At 40.7% G+C, this 19,382-nt stretch overlaps 1 protein-coding gene across 1 annotated transcript in view; it reads left to right on the top strand.

Annotated features, from left to right (window-relative positions):
• The first annotated feature begins 1,193 nt into the window (after nucleotides 1–1,193).
• Nucleotides 1,194–19,382, top strand: part of RARB (retinoic acid receptor beta) — a 434,621-nt gene continuing 416,432 nt past the window's right edge. Inside the window, exon 1 of the mRNA XM_008059241.2 lies at nucleotides 1,194–1,437. Within this exon, the coding sequence (XP_008057432.1) occupies nucleotides 1,260–1,437 (178 nt within the window). The 5' untranslated portion in view covers nucleotides 1,194–1,259. The remainder of the gene's footprint in view (nucleotides 1,438–19,382) is intronic.

A 19,382-nucleotide genomic window follows, 5' to 3' on the forward strand; every position in this document is an offset into this window, starting at 1 on the left:
ATCTCACTATGTCTCTCTTTCATTAGGTTGTGATTTTCCCCCCACACTTTTATTTATCTGGTTGGGTGTGTCATTCCAACTGGCTGCAATAGAATCCCAAGTCGTTCAGATAAAATACACGAAACCTTGGCATCACATAGGTTAGGATAGCATTAAATACTCCATTTCCCTAAAAGAGCAAGAAAATCATTTTATTCAATGAACATTGATTAAGCGTCTATCCTTTGACAGGAACTCCTAAAGGAACCCGAAGCATAACTGTTAACAAAACAGAGAAACTCTCTGCCCTCCATGCTAATGGGGGAGACAGACAAAACAAGCACACCACGTGTAATGCATCCAGTTATTTAAGTGCCCTGGAGAAAAATCTAGCAAGTTGAGTGATAAAGGGAAGAATGTAGGAGTGGAGCGTTTTGCTAATTAATATTGGATGGTCAGTTATTTTGCAATTGTGTAATTTTCTTCTTCTTCTTCTTCTTTTTTTTTTTTGAGTTGGAGTCTCACTCTCGTCATCCAGGCTGGAGTGCAGGGGCACGCTCACAGCCACCACAGCCTCCACCTTCTGGGCTAGGGCGATCCTTCTGCCTTAGCCTTCCAAGGAGCTGGAACTACAGACGCACGCCACCACGCCTGGCTAGTTTTTTTGTGTGATTTATTTTAGAGATGAGGTCTCACCAAGTTGCCCAGGCTTGTCTCAAATCCCCGGGCTTAGGCAATCCTCTCACCTCGGCCTCCCAAAGTGCTGGGACAGCAGGCTGAGCCACCACGCCCGGCCTAATGTTTTTCTTCATATTAGAATGTGAGAACCTAAAATTAGTCTTTTTGCACAGTCGTATGCATAGGGGAGCAACAAGAAATTGGGAGACCTGAATTAATATTAGAGATTTTTTGCATAATAATGTGATACAAAGGGAAATATTTTTGACTTGTGATATATTGGTGTGAGCGTGTGTATATATATGTTTTTTTTTTTCTTACAGGATTAACAGCTCTGGAATCTGAAGGTGCTAGTGTCTCCTCTGCCTTAAACTGAGAAGCTGAACAAAAAAGGCATCCTTTCCGTAACCGGCGGAGCACCGTGAGAGGTCAAGCAACCATGCTGGGAAGAAGCAAGCTCTTGAGTCGAGCCCTCTCGCCTTAGCCCTGGAACACAGCCCAGCCTCAATTCCTGCCCTACACTTGCCTCCCTCCCTTTGGCTTGAGACCCGGAGTGATGTGTTCCTGCCCCAAAACGCCTCTCGGTCTGTGAGGCCTGAAACATGACCACCAGTAGCCACGCGTGTCCTGTCCCAACAGTGAATGAACGCATGACTCACTACCCAGCCACGCCCTACCCGTTGCTCTTCCCGCCTGTCATCGGAGGACTGTCCCTGCCTCCCCTCCACGGCCTCCATGGCCACCCTCCTCCCAGCGGGTGCAGCACTCCATCGCCAGCAAGTAAGTACTGCTGGAACGTGTGCTCTCTTCTCTTGGTTGCTTGGCTTGGTGGGCCTCAGACAACAAGACGGTTGGTATTCAGGATGAGTTCTCCTTTCATTGGGTGCTGGTTTCTCTTGCTCTTGAATTCTATCTTCAGTTTCATGGAAAGAAATACGATTTGAAACCAGATGAGTGGTGAAATTTAGAACTGGCCCGCTCAAAGCTGCTTTGATATTTTGCTCTGTTTCATAAAATGCAAGCACCAAAAAGGATCAGCTGAGGTTGACCAATAATGCCTAAAGAAAATTGGCCACTGGATGGATAACATGAGTAGTGAATTAGGAGGTGATACTGTGAGAATCACTAATGATAATTCTAGAGTTAAAATCTATTTTGGTTGTGAGACCTCCTTTGAATTTCCTCCTTTTTTTCCTGTGTACAGATGATATCTGTCGTTGTTCTCAACTCCCCACGGACCTTTGCTGCCAATTGATATCACATGAAGCTTTTCTAACGTCCTTGACACTCTGGGATTTTATGCTGAGCTGTTTCTTACTGCAGGTCTTAAGGTGTACGTGTAAAGTACTATAAGATGAAAATAGTGACAGTTAGAAGTCTTTGAGATTGATATGATTTACATGTAGAAAGCATCTATATTATGTGATAAGAAAAAAGAGTTCTGAGTGTTTAAGGAAACGCTATGCTAGCCAGTGAGCATTACCACCTTCTACAACAACTTCCCTTGTGTGGCATCTGGAAGTACTGCTTTCTGCCAGGATCCACAGGGCATTCTTCAAATTCTTCCTGTCTCACAGAGCAACAGGAACTGTGCGTAACTCTTCCTAGTTACTTACTCTTTTGCATTCTGCTTTTCTTTAAGGAGTTCCTCCAAATATTAGCTTGGTACTTAGAATCTGATCTTTTGAAAACTGCCTTAATTTGTCTGTACTGTGATCTTTTCTGGAGGGGAGTAGGCTCTCGGTCTGTTGCCCAGACTTGAATGCAGGAGCACAATCACAGCTCACCACAGCCTTCACCTTATGGGCTCAGGTCATCCTTCTACCTCAGCCTCCCGAATAGCTGTGACTACAGGTGTGTGCCACTATGCTCAGCTATTTTTTTGCTTCATATTTTGTAGAGACAAGGTCTTGCTATGTTGTCCAGGCTGGTCTTGAACTCCTGGACTCAAGCAGTCCTCCCACCTCAGCCTCCCAAAGTGCTGGGATTACAGGTATGAGCTACTGCGCTTGACTGTATTGTGCTTTTTATGCCTTAACTTTCTTCTCCTACTCCATCCTTAGCTCACTTGGAGCAGGGACTGGTCCTACTAAATAGAATCCCTGGTACATTACCTTCAAAAAGAGTAGGAGGTGGCTATTATGATGGACGGACAGATAGACAGACTTTCACTGTTGGCGTGTTGATTGCAATCAGAGTACCATCATGCCTGCTAAACACTGCCCTGTCTTCCTTCTTGGAATGACTTGGTTATGATTCTTCCCTGGTGTGGCTGGATTTCTGGCCTGTACTTGTGACCAGTAATGTTTGTGGAATTGCTTAAAATCCTTCTCCCAGTCTTCTGAAGTTCAACTTGAAGGCAGGTGCAGCCGAAGTGGCTTCTTAGCTATCAGGAGAAATGGAAAGAGTACTTGTATTCAAAATATCTTCCTGATTTAGGTGCAGATTCAAACCATCTTCACCCAATATGCAAATGATATAATGAAGTCACTTTTAGCTAACACATGAGGGAGTCCGAGTGATTGTTAAAGCCTTTAAAATTTTACCCAAGAGCCTCTGTATCTAATTCTATGGTTCTCCTGGCCTGATAGCACATTTTAGCAAGTTTCTTTCCTCAGATCAGAAGCATCTTTTGTAGAGGTAGCCACAGAGTTAAGATTTGAGTTTGATTCCCATTGCCAATGATGAAATCTAGCAGGTTGAAATTCTTAGGCAGCCTGAAGCCTCTAGGTGCCCTATAGCAAAACCCAGCAACTTTGGGCTTCTTTGGCTACTGATTTTTAGAAAAACACAGAACATAGTAAATGGAAGAGTGGTTGCAATATATCATAGCTAAGGTTCCTTTCACCTCTAAATATAAGGCAACTTTTTCATCCCACAATTACTAATAAAGCATACAATGTCATTACTACTGGATCAAACTATAACGCTACTGCCATTTTCTAGATAAAGATTGGTTACATATAGTCAATTTCATATGATTCAACCTTTAGAAAGACTGGGTGTAAAGTTCACAAAAAGGACAAATAACTGATGACAGTTTTTCTTGAGGACCTTGGAGGGAGGGTGCCCAGGAACTGAACCTTAAAAGGTGTTTGGAGAAGGGACAGAAAAAGGAATAGGTGCAGAAAGCTCAGGCTGGAAACATCAAAGTTGGCTTACTTCACTCTCTGACTAATACCTTGTTTTATTATTTCTTGCTGCAGTCAAAGCTGCTCAGATGGAAATCATTAAAAGAAGCCAGTGTTAATATGTAATCACTTCATGGGCCCTCAAAGAGAGAATTGTCTTTGTTCAAGTCTCTGTTTTTCAAAAGATCATAGAAAAGGGCAAAGTCTTAAAAGTTACCCATAGACTTGGCTAAAAATAAACATAAAGTTTTATTTGTGTCCTGAGATAAGTTAGGGAGGTAGCCGAATTCTATAAAGTCCCCGTCATCAGCAACACACATACTTGGGTAGAAACACTGGCTGACGTGGAATAAAAAGAGAACAAGCACGCTGGGGAATGGTTCTGCAAATAGATTCGTGTCATGGAACTGTGGGACTTGCTGATGTTCCTTTCATGATCTAGACACATCCAGAGTCTGCAGCTCAGCCAGGAAGAATAAATTATCCTGTTTCTGTCATGAGATTCTGTCAGCGCCATGTACTTGTAAAGGCTCAAGAACCTTCTGCCTCAAGAAGGAGTAAGAGTGATTCCATAGCAGCTATGCTGCCTTTCCTTCCATGCTCACTTCTGAAGCTCTGGTCAGCCTAATCTTCCAGAGGATAATGTGAACTCTGCACATTGAACTTGTCTAAGCCTATGGGACAATGGCTCCATTCCCTCATATAAAGTGGTGGTCCTTGGTCTTATATCCAGTTCAGAGTTATTTAACCTCTTGGAATTTCTGTTCCATCAACTATACTCATAAGATATTTTATTTTTCAAGATAGTCTTTCATAATATGTTCAAATCTTTTAAGGATAAAGATGAGATCTAAATTATGAAACAGATGCTATGGGGGGTGAAGCCAGATCATCTCCAAGGCCTTTTCAACTCTAACATGTGATGCTTCTATATAACTTAGGTTTCTCCTTGTCCCCATGCCATTGGCTGGCAAACGTCCCACCTTTCCTTGATTTCTGCCAGTGAGGGGTCCTGTTTTTTTACACCATGAAGTACTTGGTTATTGGTATGACAATTTGTCACCACTCACTATTTTGAGAGAAAGATGCCCTTACTTTTCAGAAGCTCTGTTCTCTAGAATCTTCTACCCTAAAGAAACATATATGTATATATTTGCAGGAGAGAGGTGAACTTGACAGCAACTTCTGTGTGTGCATGGCCTTGTCTTTGCATTTTGACTTAATTTTACAGCTTGGAGTCAATAAGCTTAGAACATAGGGAACATATGAGAAAGGAGGGAGTTAAAATATGTAGTAAGAAAAACAGCTGGGCACAGTGGCTCACATCTATGATCCCAGTACTTTGGGAGATCGAGGCAGAAGGATCACTTGAGGACAGGAGTTTGAGCCTAGCCTGAGCAACATAATGAGACTCCATCTCTACAAAAAATAAAAAATGAGCCAGGTATAGTGGCACATACCTGTAGTCCTAGCTGCTCAGAAGGCTGAGGTGGGAGGATCACTCGGGCCTAGGAGTTTGAGGCTGCACTTAGCTATGATTGTGCCACTGTACTCCAGTCTGGACAACAGAGTGAGACCCTGCCTTTTAAAATTATTATTATTAATAATAATAATAATAACTAACAAAATAAATATTACTATGCATTGAGCAGACCTTGTCTCTAAATAATAATAATGATGATGATGAAAGAAAAGTTACAATACATTGAGCACCTCTTGGGTCATGTAATGTATTTCATTCTTAATTTCTCGAATGACCTCCTAACATTACTGTTAGGCCATTAACAGAAATCCCACTTTACAGATAAAGACCATGATGTTTAGAGTAAAGCGCTTCTACAGCCACTTAATGTTGGAATCAAATTCCAAACCAGATCTTGGGACCCCAAGTCCATGCTTCTCCCAGTGGCCAGCTCAACCCCTTAGATAGTCCATATCTTCAGCATGGGCGTCTTTTACCTATGATACTCCAGGGAATCCTTGGAGATGGTGGATAGTTCAAGGAAATTGCAACCTCTTTAGTTCAGCTGACGACTGTGGAAGCAGCTATCGTTTTTCAACAAAATGGGGGCTTGAAGGTGGACCCCATAGTCAGAGTGCTGCAGTGATGCCTCCAGTAAGTAGGACTTGCAACGGGACAAGAGCCTGACATGCTGTGCCAGAGAACACTCAACATTTTATGTTCCAGGGCTCTCTGCGAGAGTTGGACAACTGTCCGTCTGTCTCTCTTTATGTTCCTTTCATGGCTGCTTGTTCTGTTTTATTGCTGCACATGTGCTTTTTTATAGGTTGTTGCAAGCTGGAAAATATTGTTAAGCGTTTTGGCTTCAGAACCTCTCTCAAAATGATCTCAGTTTAACTCCAGCATCTTAAAATGAGAATTCATTTCCCTTGCTTCTTTAATGATCAGAAAGTGCTCTCCTGTCAAAATCACAAAATAGGGTATTCGCTTAAAAAATCCCAACCTTCTGGAGAGACAGGCTGTGCAGTTTCAGAATTACCAATGACAGGACATAAAATGAGTCTTATTTCTATTTTTTGTCCTAAACTAAGAGGAACCTTGGTACCTGGCTTGTCTAAAATAGGGTGCAGCCAGATTGGAACCTTCTTATTACATGTTGGGGACAGTTGACCCAGAGGTGTGGATCTAAATACATGCAGAGTGAAGGCAACTAAAACCAGCTCATTAATTCCTATTATTCGTCACCCTTTGCTCTGTCATCTTGTCGACCTTCTGCTGCGTTACATTTGTCTTAAACTTACTCAGTGACCCCCATAGGACAAGAATCACATCTGACTTTAATATGTCTGGAGCGTAATATATTGCTGGTATTTCATGTCTGTCAAACATAATAGTAGGCTCCATATCTGTGTATCCTTCACATTGTTAAGTCAAATAAAAATAAAAGAATGGAAAGGAAAGGAAACTTGCTAGGTATTTGATTAAACTTAGTTGTAACAGTTTTGCCCATTTCATCTGTCTTTGATTATTGGCTTAGGGAGGTCAAAGGCTTTACCTGAAAGTTTGAGAAGTAAGAGTTTATGCTTTTGACATGATGAAACAATTTGAGTGGACTTGCCTAGGCCTAGAGCCACAAGTGTATTGTGTAAGAGTCCATTTCGTAAAGGTTGACAGGTATTGATTACTTCAGTGCCTCTCTTCCCCTAAAATCTTTGTATCTTCTTGACTTCTTTACAATTTCCCCAGGGTCTGGTTGAGTACAACACATAATCCCTAGAATAGTTCTAACAAGGAACTGGGTTCATTCTGTTTGTTGAGTTTTACTTCAAAGGGATCAAGAATATATGAACATGAATTAGAAACAAAAAGATTATTCTTCATTTTTGTCAAATTAACTCCAGTGCCCAAAGGATAGTTCCAACTGTAGGCGTGTGTTCTTGAACAGAAGTAGGTTTCCAGTCCATGGAGGCGATCATAAAAACGGGAATGGGTTTACCTCCAAGTTACTCCTGCCAATGACTTTTCCAAGGGAGAATATGACTGGAAGAATATATACAAAGAAAGACCAAAAATGAAGAAAAGATGGGGGGCTGTGCAGAGAGGGAAGAAGAGAGGGAGAGAAAAGGGAGGGAGGGAAGGAGGGGGTGGTGGGGTGAAAGAGAGAGAGAGAGAGAAAATATGAATCGAATTAGCTGTTATTTGAATGAGCTTCAGGGCACCTTCAAGATCATGGAGCCACTGTACCAGCCAGTAGCCAGGTGTTACCTTTAATGCTCTTCTGCTTTTTGTTTTGTTTTTCACTTTGCCATGAGCATTAGTATTAAAAATAACTACCATTTTTTTTAGTTTGCTACAAACGTTACCTCCGTCTCCCAGTTGAAAAAGGAAAACAAAGAAGGTATGATCCAGGAAACCAACTGGCCTAAGGTTGCTGAGACAAAAATGGTGGGATTGGGTTGGACCTCTTCTTGTTCTAACCAAAGTCAGTCTTTTCACAACTCTGTGTTTGCTGTGGGTACTGAGGGAGGACATAAAGATTTTTAAAGCACTGTATCTGTCTTTAGGGATTTTGCACTCCAACAGGAAGTCATAATCACCTAAAACTGTAGAGATCTGAACCCCGATTGCTCTTTGCCCCCCAGGACCTAGATTTTGTAAAGCATGTAACATCCCCTTCCAACCAGATACCCACTGTGCCTTGTACACACTTCAGTCTATTACACATCCCTCATTTTGTTGTTTTCGTAACTTTTCTTCTTCTGCTCATCTGTTAACCTGATACCTGGGACACTGTGGAAACTCATTTAATGTTTGTAGAATGACTGAATCAGTGGTTCTTGCTGGTGGGGGAATTTTGGAGCACATGGGCATTTAGCAGGCAGGGGCTAGGGAGCTGGATATCCTGCAGTGTGGGCGATAGTTACAAGTAATACAGAAGTACATCACATTCTGAGGACTCTCCAGTGTCCCACCAAGCATTCATGTTAAAAATTCCTCCCTCAAAAAGTTAGGATGAATGAAGCCCAAGCCATAACTCCATTTTGCGTGTAAATGCAGAATATTATTGTGTGCAAGTTCAGAGTAGGTCGATCTTTGCTTTCTCTGGAAATTTTCTAAGAGTCACTCACCATTTGGTAAAATCATATCACTGATGGCAGTGCTGTTCTTGGTAGTTGAGTCACCAAGAGCATGCACTTTTATCACTCTGCATTTTAGCTGAAATGTTTGCTGTAATTCTGCATATAGAGGCAAGTATCTTACCACTTCTTTAAACCTGAGCATTTACACATTGAAATCACTATTATTTTATTACAAATTACTTTCTTTTCATTCATTCTGGTATTGCAGTCAGGGCATTATATCAACTTCTTTGAAATTACGTGTGTAGGTGGCCTGTATTATCTATGACTTTCATCTTGGCATTGTATGGCAGGTGTTATAAAATACATTACTAAAAAAGGCATTGGGTCCCAAATGTTGAAGATCACTAGGATGAATGAATGAATAAATACATGGATGGGTCTGTGAAAATTAAAGAACAGTGCTGAATAGACTGCCTAGAAAATAAATGTTCTAGTGGTTGAGAGGAGAGGAAGGGAGTTTGTAAGTGAAACGGACAGAAGTAGGCTTGTAACACCAGATCCTGTGGTTACACCAGGCATGGACCGGTGGCCATGGTGCTGGGAAGAGCCATGTGTAGGGAGGCCCAAGGAAAGTAGGTGTCTCAAGTTTGCCGTCTTGGATGCCATATGGGGTTAGGAAGGAAGCATCCAGATCCTGCCTCCATTTCTTTATGTGTAGCCAGTGTCCTCAAGGTGGATAAAAGGGAATCAAAGGTATTGTTATTCGTGAACTTGCTCTTCCAATATTTATTTAACACGTTTGTGTTAGGTAGTGCATTAGGCACCTTAGAAGCTCTGTAAGAGTTTTCTGGGTAAATCCATCGAGTGATCCACTCCTACTTGTGTGTCATGTCACCTGCTACCTCCAATAAGACGTTATCTTAGTGTTTACCAGGAAAAATTATGACATTGTTATAGGTTGAATCGTGTTCTCCAAAAACATGCTGAAGTTAAACCCTGGTACCTGTGAGTATAGCCTTATCTGGAAATACAATTAGGTTAAGATGAGGTCATCAAGTTAGGCCCTAATCCAATATGACTGTGTCCTTATAAAAAGGGGAAATTTGGACACAGAGACACATGTCAAGATTGGAGTTACGTGGCTAAAAGCTGAAGACCGCTGACCAGCCCCCAGAAGCCAGGCAGGAGTCGAGGAACAGATCCTCCCCAACTGCTTCAGCGGGAGCCAGCCCTGCCAGCACCTTGGTTTTGGACTTCTGGCCTCCAGAACTCTTTGTGGTATTTTATAACAGCAGCTCTAGGAAACTGATACGGGGACCATAACTTTCTATCACTGAAAAAGAAAAAGAACAATGCTTTTGATCCTTACCCTCTTTAAAAATATCAATTCATTTATTCTCTCTTTTTTCTTTTTCTTTTTCTTTCTTTCTTTCTTTTTTTTGGAGTCAAGGTCTCACTCTGTTGCCCAGTGCAGTCCAGTGGCATGATCACAACGATCACGACTCAAGGCAGCCTTGATGTCCTGGGTTCAAGCGATCCTTCCATCTCATCATCCTGAGAAGCTGGCACTAGAGACATGCGCCAAGTTACCTGGCTAATTTTTTTGATTTTTTTTTTTTTTTTAAAGACAGGTTTTGCTGGCTTGTCCAGGTTGATCAATTTATTTATTTTTTCATAATGTTATCCTCACAATGACTTTCTTTTCCTACCTCATTTGGCTCCTTTGATTTGAACTAATGAATAATATTTGGGTAAAGTCTTTTTGTTTTGTTTTGTTTCGGTTTTTTTCCCCCTATACTGCCAGTCTCTCTTGATTCTGGCAACTACGAGTCCATGGTCATGATTTACAATGTTCAATTTTTTAAAAAATGAATCTCTCTTCATTTCTCTGGTTTTCTTTTTGTCTTGTCATTGGGTAGCAAACTCTCATCCCCTTTTGTGAACTGAACATGTTCTCTTTAATATCCATTTTACTCTTCATTTTAAAGCCTTTGTCTCAAAACTCTACAGGGTTAACTCATCACTGTCAAATGAGAGTGCATGGGATTCTTCAGAAGAACCATTTATGTTACAAGTTCATAGTCAAAGTTCTAATCACTGAGGGATTATTGATAACAATGATCTTATCATTATAATTATTAGTACTTTGGCTGTGCGTGGTGGCTCATGCCTGTGATCCCAGCACTTTAGGAGGCCGAGGCAGGAGGATTGTTTAAGCCAGGAGTTTGAGAACAGCCTAGGCAACATAGTAAGACCTACTCTCTACAAAAAAAAAAAAAAATTAATTATTATTAGTTCTTTACGATCTTGAACATCACTTTATTGTGTTATGTAGTAGTCTTACTTTAGGATCTGTAAGCTATAAATTTAGTTGACTTTGATCCTTCTAGTGTCTTGAAAGCTGTGTGTGTGGGTCATGGGGGGTAAAAGTATTTACCAAGACCATTATGAATTAAGAAAGGTAGATTTGCCGGGCTCGGTGGCTCAGCCTGTAATCCCACGCTTTGGGAGGTGAGTGGATTGCCTGAGCCCGCGGGTTCAAGACCCGCCTGGTCAACTTGGCGAGACCTCATCTCTACAATAAATCAAAAAAAAAAAATCAGCCGGGCGTGGTAGCACATGCCTTTAATTCTAGCTACTCGGCAGGCTGAGGTGGAAGGATCGCCGGAGCCCAGTAGGTCGAGGCTGCAGTGACTGGGAGCAGCCACTGCACTCCAGACTGGGTGACAGAGTGAGACTCCAACTCAAAAAAAAAAAAAAAAAAAGAGGTAGATTTATTCAAAAAAGCGGTGGTTAGAGGGGTGTGTTTCTAAGGGGGGGTCCAGCATGGGCCAGGACAACTCTCTTTGGGGGTGGTCTGCAAAAGAAAATTTCCAGAGATTTGTGAAGCAACCGATTGATGGTGGTATTTTGTTTCTTTAAGATAAGGTTAGTTAACAGTGATAATAGAAGCAATAGTTAACTGCTTCTTGTTTACCGTACAACTAGCAGTGAATGACTAACTACTTTTTGTGTCCTGGAAACTAATAGCAAAATGTTTTATAACTGGCTAGAAAGCTGTTATCAGGGAGTCTCTTTCCAACATTTGTAAAATCTCATCCCAAGATTTCCTCTCTCAGCTTACCCAATTTACCTGACTGATGCTGGTATAATTGGGTCTCATATTCATGTACACAAAATTCCTGGAGACTCTGTGGTTAGGCAATTTTTAATGATTCTCTTGTCTAATCCCTGTGTCTCTCCTTTCTTTTTTTATTTTTTTTCAGCTTTCCATGTAGTTGGAACTACAAGCATGCACCACCATGCACGACTACTTTTTTGATTTATTGTAGAGACCAGGTCTCACCGAGTTTCCCAGGCAGGTCTCGAACCCCTGAGGTCAGGCAATCCTCTCACCTCCACTTCTCAAAGTGCTGGGATTACAGGCATGAGCCACCACACCCGGCATATCTCTCCTTTAATAATAAGCTTTTCTCCTTTATACTGAGAGCAAATTTGGTTATGTAATTAGTTCTACACACTGTTTGTGTTCTGATCTTTACAACCGCCCTTGTTAGTTCTCCACATCTGGTATTTTTTTTAGTTCCTTATGGCCAAAAACCTGTTTAAGTTTATTTGAGGTGACCTAGGGTTTCATTAATGTAAACTTTACTGAAAGTTTCTGGGCCTCACTAAGTCTTTCTCTGGTTAGCTTTGCCCCTACCATTGTCTTTTTTAGGCACTAAGAGGAATCAAATTTAGTACTATGAAAATCTGCATATGTCGAGTTCCTTTTTTTTTTTTTTTGGTCGTTTAACGCCCAAATCTGAAAAAAGCCATTGCACTCTTTGGTGGAAATGACCACTTTTCATTAAGAATGTGCATTGTTAATTTAGTGCCGAGATACTTTGCCAAGTGCCGCTAAGCTTTGCAAAGGCTTAGACAAAATGAAAAACAAAAAATGAGGGTATTTTGGGAACAAAGATAGTGGTTCACTGTGGGCCTGTGGGCACTGCTGGCAACAGAAGTTATCTGGCCTTTGTTTCATGGTGAGTTGCATGTGGTGCGGTGAGAATAACTGGTTGAAGACGGTCCCCACCTCTAGGAGTTTGCAGTTACCACAAAAGTACTCATTAGCAAAAGGTTCATTGTGTGGTACCCAAAATGGTTCAGATGACAACGATCTGGGGAAGGCAGCACAACAGGGTAGGAGGTTGAAAATAGGGTGTGAGAGAGGTTGCTATTTCCAGACTTCATCTGTGTTCCTGAAGAGATTTGTTTTTTTGAGTCAGAGTCTCACCCTGTTGCCCAGGCTGGAGTGCAGTGACATCATGGGTCACAGCTGCTTCAACCTTCTAGGCTCAAGTGATCCTTCCACCTCAGCCTCCCCAGTAGAGGGGATTACAGGGGTGGGCCACCACACCCAGCTAATTCTTTGATTGATTGGTTGATTGATTTAAATTTTGGAATTATTTATTTTAAATATGTGGGGTACAATTCAGGGTTAGGTATACAAACGTTCATTATGTAGGTTCCCTTGTTAATGAGGAGTGCCTCCCCCAGCCCCTGGCAGTTTCCCATTACTGCCAATCCCTTTCTTATAGTATTACGATCGTTGTTCAAGATCCGCTTGTGAGTAAGAACATGATACTCGGTTCTTTGTTTCTGTGACGGATCACTCAGTATTATAGCCTCTAAGTCCATCCAAGTTGCTGCGAAGTTCATAATTGTGTCCTTCTTTATGGCTGTGTAGTATTCCATCGTGTATATATACCACATTTTTTTGATCCAGTCCAGCTTCAATGGGCAGCACAGTTGGTTCCATGTTTTTACTATTGTGAATAATGCTGCAATAAACTGCGTGTGCAGGTATCATTTTCGTAGACTGATTTGAGTTCCTCCGGGTATATTCCTAATAGGGGAATTGTGGGGTCATAGGGGAGGTCAATGTATGTAGGAATCGCCACACTGTTTTCCACAGAGGTCGTCCTAGTTTACACTCCCAACAACAATGTAGAAGTGTTCGCTTTTCCCTGCATCCTTTCCAGCATCTGTTGTTTTGCGAGTTATTATGATGATGTCTATCCCGGCTAGAGTTAGGTAGTATCTCAGTCTCGTTTTAATTGGCATTTCGTTGATGACTAGTGAGGCTGAGTACTTTTTCATGTATCTATTGGCTGCTCGTATGTCTTCTTTTGAGAGGTGTCTATTTATATCTTTTGCCCACTTTGTAATGGGGATGTTTGTTTTGGGGTTTTTTTTTCCCTCAGTTCATCTGAGTTCCTTGTAGATCCTAGATGTTAGGCCTTTGTCAGATATACAGTTGGAAAATATTTTTTCCCAGTCTATGGGCTGTCTCCCCACTCTCTCAATGGTTTCCTTTGCTTTGCAGAAGCTTGTCAGTTTGAGGATATCCCACTAGTCTATCTTATTTCTTATGGCATGGGCACTTGGTTTTGATCAGGAAGTGGTTGCCAGTTCCAATTTCCATAAGGGTGTCTCCTGCATTTTCTTTTTTTTTATAATCAATATTTTTTATTATGATATTGTGGGATATAGGTAAGGGTTAGGTATACAAATATGCTTCGTTCAGGCACCCTTGTTGATAAGAGGTGTCTCCCCGTCCCCAGACAGATATTTACTACCATTAATCCCATCTCCCTTTCTCTGCCCCCCCATAGTTTCCCATCACTGACAGGCATTTTCTTATGGTAATACATTGGATGATCAAGGTCCACTATATGAGTGAGAACATGTGATACTCAGATCTTTGTTTCTGTGAGAGATCACTCAGTATTATAGACTCTAGTTCCATCCAGGTTGCTGCAAAATTCATGATTTTGTTCTTTTTTATGGCTGCGTAGTATTCCATCGTGTATATGTACCACATTTTTTAAATTCAGTCCTCTTTTAATGGACAGCATGGCTGCTTCCAGGTTCTTGCTATTGTGAACAATGCTGTGATAAACATACGTGTGCAGGTATCTTTTTTATAGAGTGATTTGAGTTCTTCAGGGTATATTCCCAGTAGGGGGGTTGCAGGGTCATATGGGAGGTTGATATTTAGAGCTTTTAGGAATCGCCACGCTGCTTTCCACAGAGGTTGCACTAGTTTACACTCCCACCAACAGTGTAGAAGTGTTCCCTTTTCGCCATACCTTCTCCAGCAGCTGTTATTTTTTGAGTTATTGATAATTGCCATTCTAACTGGAGTTAGGTGATATCTCAGTGTGATTTCTAAGGTTCTTATTGTTTGAGGTTTTGCATTTAGATCTTTGATCTATTTAGAGGTGATTTTTGTATGGTGATAGATAGGGAACTTGTTTTAATCTTCTGCCATGTGGTCAGCCAGTTTTCCCAGCACCATTTATTGAATAGGTTCTCCTCTCCCCAGTGGTTGATGATGGAGGCTTTGTCAAAGATGAATTGGTTGAGAAATTGAGGTTTTGCTTCCAGAATCTCTATCCTGGTCCATTGATCTATATGCTTGTTCTTGTACAAATACCAGGCTGTTTTGATTATTGCAGCTTTATAATAAAGCTTAAAGTCTGGGAGTGTGATACCTAACACTTTGTTTTTTTGCTGAGGATTGTTTTGGCTATTTGTGGTTGTTTATGTTTCCATATGAATTCCTGTATTGTCATTTCCAGGTCTGAAAAGAACACTGCTGGTAATTTAATGGGTATAGCATTAAATCTGTAGATTGCCTTGGGTAGGATGAACATCTTAAAAATGTTGATTCTTCGAATCCATGAACATGGAATATTTTTCTACTTGTTCGTGTCATCTTTGATTTCTTTGAACAGCGTTTCGTTGTAAAGGTCTTTCATTTCTATGGTTAGGAAGATGCCAAGGTATTTCGTTTGTGTGTGTGCATGTGTGTGGCTATTGTGAATGGGATTGTGCTTTTTATTGGGGTTTCTGTTTGTTTATTGTTGGTGTATAGAAATGCGACTCACTTTTGCACATTTATTTTATACCTTGAGACTTTGCCAACATCCTTTATCAATGCAAGGAGGTTTTTGACAGATTTTCTTGGGTTTTCGAGGTATAGAATCATGTCATCTGCAAAAAGGAATAATTTGACTTCCTCTTTTCCTATTTGGATACCCCTGATTTCCTTCTCTTGTCTGATTGCTCTTGCTAGGACTTCCAATATTATGTTGAACAGGAGGGGTATGAGTGGGCATCCTTGTTTTGTTCCGGTTTTGGGAGGAAATGATTCAAATTTCTGTCTGTTTAGCAGTATGTTGGCTGTGGATTTCTCATAGATGGCTCTTACTATTTTGCGGTCTATTCCATCTATGCCTAGATGTTCAAGGGTTTTTATCAAGAAGTGGTGCTGGATTTTATCAAAAGCATTTTCTGCATCTAATGATATAATCATGTGATTTTTGTTTTTACATCTGTTGATGTATCTAATGACATTTATGGTCTTGTGGATGTTGAACCAGCCCTGCATCCCAGGGATGAAGTGTACTTGGTCATGGTGGATGATTTTTGAGATGTGTTGTTGGATCCGATTTGCTAGAATCTTGTTGAGAATTATAGTATCTATGTTCATCAAGGATATTAGCTTGTAGTTCTCTTTCTTTGTCGAATCTTTACCCAGTTTGGGTATCAATGTGATATAAGCTTCATAAAATGATTTGGGGAAAGTTCCATCTTTCTCAATTGCCTGGGATGCTTTCAATTGGATTGGTATCAGCTCCTCCTTGTATGTTTTGTAAAATTCCACTGGAAAGTTGTCTGGTCCAGGGGTTTTTTTGTAGGTAGTTTTTTGTATGATGGACTCAATTTTCTGAGTTGTTATTTGTCTATTTAGGATCTGAATTTCTTCTTATTTCAACCTTGGGAGGTTGCATGATGTCAGAAAGTCCTTTGTTTCATTTAGATTTTACAGTTTGTTTCCATACACATGTGTGTAGTAATCTCTAATTTTTTTTTATAGAGACTTTTTATAGCTCTTGCTATGTTGCCCAGGCTGATCTGAGCTCCTGGGTTCAAGCTATCCTCCTGCCTTGGCCTTCTCAATAGCTGGAAATATCAGTGCGTGCCACCACACTTGGCTAATTTTTGTATTTTCTGTAGAGACAAGGTCTTGCTATATTGCCCAGGCTGTTCTCAAACTCCTGGGCTTAAGTGATCCTCCTGCCTCGGCCTCCCAAAATGTTGGGATTACAAGTATGAGCCATCATGTCCAGCCCTGAACAAGATTTTTAACCTTTCTGTGTATCATTGTCTCTATAAAATAAGGATAATAATAGTTTCAGCAAGAGTGTGATGAGGTCTGTCAGTTGATGCATGTAAACTACTTCTAACAGCATTATAAGAGTAAAACCTTAATAAATAATAGCAATCATTATTCTTATCTGTACCTTGCAGTCACAGTCTGTCTACTTAAAAGCAAAAACCTTTATTGTCACCGGGCAGTCATTCCATCAACTGTGCATTCTAACAATTACCTCCAAAATGCAGAGGTCTTTCTACATGCACACATCCCTTTCTATATATTTCTAAAGTCTATATTAGGCATAGGGAATTTTTCCCTTCTTGGAGTGTATACCCTACTAGGATTTTTCTTTAAATTTCAGAATTCTCCAGGGAGTCATCTTAAATGTGGGTATCAGAAAAGAACTTTTTTTCATAAGTGTGCATGCTGATGGATAATTTTGTATTTATCACATACAATTTGCATCCAAGAAATACACGTGTTTAAGGTTATCTTTCATAGATGAGTGTCCTTTAGAGCTGCAGCACTTAGTCAAAGGCTAAGCTTCCCTTATCTCCTAGGACCTGCAGGTCCTTTATAAACAATCTCTATCTAATAATGCTTGATTTAATTTTAATAATGTTTATAATAATGAGCATTTCTCAAACACTAATGTTAATTGCTTAACGGTTATGAAATCGACCGATCCAAAAACAGGTACTTAAGGACAAAAATTAACCTTGACGTTTCACACAGCAAATAGTGCCTTAATGACAACCACATGTTTAAAAGGAACTCTACCCTTAAGCATATTCAGTAAGCCTCTTTTATCAGCATGGCTTGGTGTAATATTTGACCACACAGGCCAGTCTGTGTAGTTTTCTTTTTCCATTTTTTTTTTTTTTTTTGGCCAAGTTTAATGAAGAATGGACAGCCATGCAGAAGCATGATTGGACAAAGAGGACATCATTTAATGGAAATAAACAGAGGTGAAATTAGCAAGGCATGTGTGTTCAGACTCTTCTCTGTGTCTCATGTCTTCAGAGATAAGAGTGTTCCTTTCCTCCATGAACAGGAAGCGCACGTCTCAGATGAGGGTCTTATAGCCTGCTGCAGGGGCAAGTAGCAGAAGAAGGTCAGAGGGTGATTGCCCTAGATTTGATGGCCCGCCTCGGGAGAGAGAACAGTGGGAGGAGGAGAGGGGTGGGCTTCTTTCTCCTGCTGTTTTCTCACATTCCGAGGTGCCCTATTTTGGGTGTAACATGTTCTGAACCCTGCCGAAATCTGAAATAAGTGTTTAGCAAACAAGTTGTTGGCGACAAAACTGTACATTAAAAATCAAGGAAGCCGGGCTCGGTGGCTCTGCCTGTAATCCCGCACCTTTGGGAGGCTGAGGTGAGCGAATTGCCTGAGCCCACGGGTTCAAGACCCGCCTGGGCAGCAAGACCTCATCTCTACAATAAATCAAAAAATCAACCGGGCATAGTGGCGCGCGCCTGTAGTTCCGGCTACTCGGAAGGCTGAGGCGGAAGGATCGCCGGAGCCCAGCATGTCGAGGCTGCAGTGGCCGTAAGCGGCCACTGCACTCCAGTCTGGGTGACAGAGTGAGACTCCAACTCAAAAAAAAAAAAAAAAAAAATCAAGGAATAATAAACACTAAATTCCAGATCATAGGTACTTCTTGGTGGTGCACTGGCATGAGCAAGTGGAGAGGACAAGAAGGAGCACATGAGTAGACACCTCCCAGATGAGAAGTTCTCGGTGATTATTCATTTTTCTATTATTCTGAACCATGTGCTCCTATAGGTTACAGTTTTGTCATTATTAAGTGTACATTTAAAAAATGAAGAAAAATCATGACTATCCCCTTCAGGTGCTAGAAAAAGACAGGAGAAGATGAAATTGAGTGGGCTTTTGTTGTTGTTGTTGGTTTATTTCCCCTCTGCAAACCAGCAAGTTAAGTCCCAGGTAATTTGCTCATGAACAGACACAGTTAGCAACCGGCACAGTCAGCAGGGAATGCCTGCCTTGTGCATTGTGACGATAGCTTTCAGCTGGGCCAAGCAGACCTCAGTCCACCAGATTTGGAAGAGGGTCAGATTTCACCTTTTCAGGAAATTGAGGGGAAGTCCAAGGCAAGGTTTAAATTCCGATTTTGTTGTTGTTGTTTTGGTTTTGTTTTGTTTTTTTGACAGGCACTTTATTATTTTTCCTTTTTTTAAGATGTGGGGTACAATCAGGATTAGGTGTACAAGTGGTCATCATACAGGTAAAGTTTGGGCCTTCCTTTGGTCCCCAAAATTCTGATCTATTGACAGATGTGGAAAAGGAAATTAAAATAAATGCAAATTTTAGTACGCTCCATTTTCATTTTAAAAAGAAAAAGAAAAAGGAGAAAGGGGAAGTAAAAATAAAAGGCAAAAGACTAATTAAAATATTTTGAAACTTTCCTTCTTAAAAGTAATTGAACAAATGCAATTTTAAAATAAATGTAAATTAAGATTTTATTTCTTATGAGGAGGCAAGAATTTAAAAGAAAGACCTCCTGTGTAGTTCAGGCTCCAGAAAAATAAATGAACACTCATATGCAGCCTTGAAGGCGAGAATGAAAACTGATGTCTTTCTACGAAATAATTTCACAGTGAGTAACAAAGGCCTTAAATATTCTTACCTATGACTTTGCATTTTGTTCCTATGAATTTATTCACAAGAAATAAATGTTTTCGTGTGCTTGGGGGAAACACAGATATTAGCACAGACATTTGTAATTTAAAAAAACCTGGAGATAACCTTCTTGGCTAATAAAAGGTGACATTAAAATACAGAGAGAAGGAAAATAATAAGCAGCCCTTCATAAT

Source organism: Carlito syrichta, unplaced genomic scaffold (genome assembly GCF_000164805.1).
Source record: "Carlito syrichta isolate Samal-C Ts95f unplaced genomic scaffold, Tarsius_syrichta-2.0.1 Scaffold303979, whole genome shotgun sequence".
In the NCBI taxonomy this organism is placed as follows: Eukaryota; Metazoa; Chordata; class Mammalia; order Primates; family Tarsiidae; genus Carlito; species Carlito syrichta.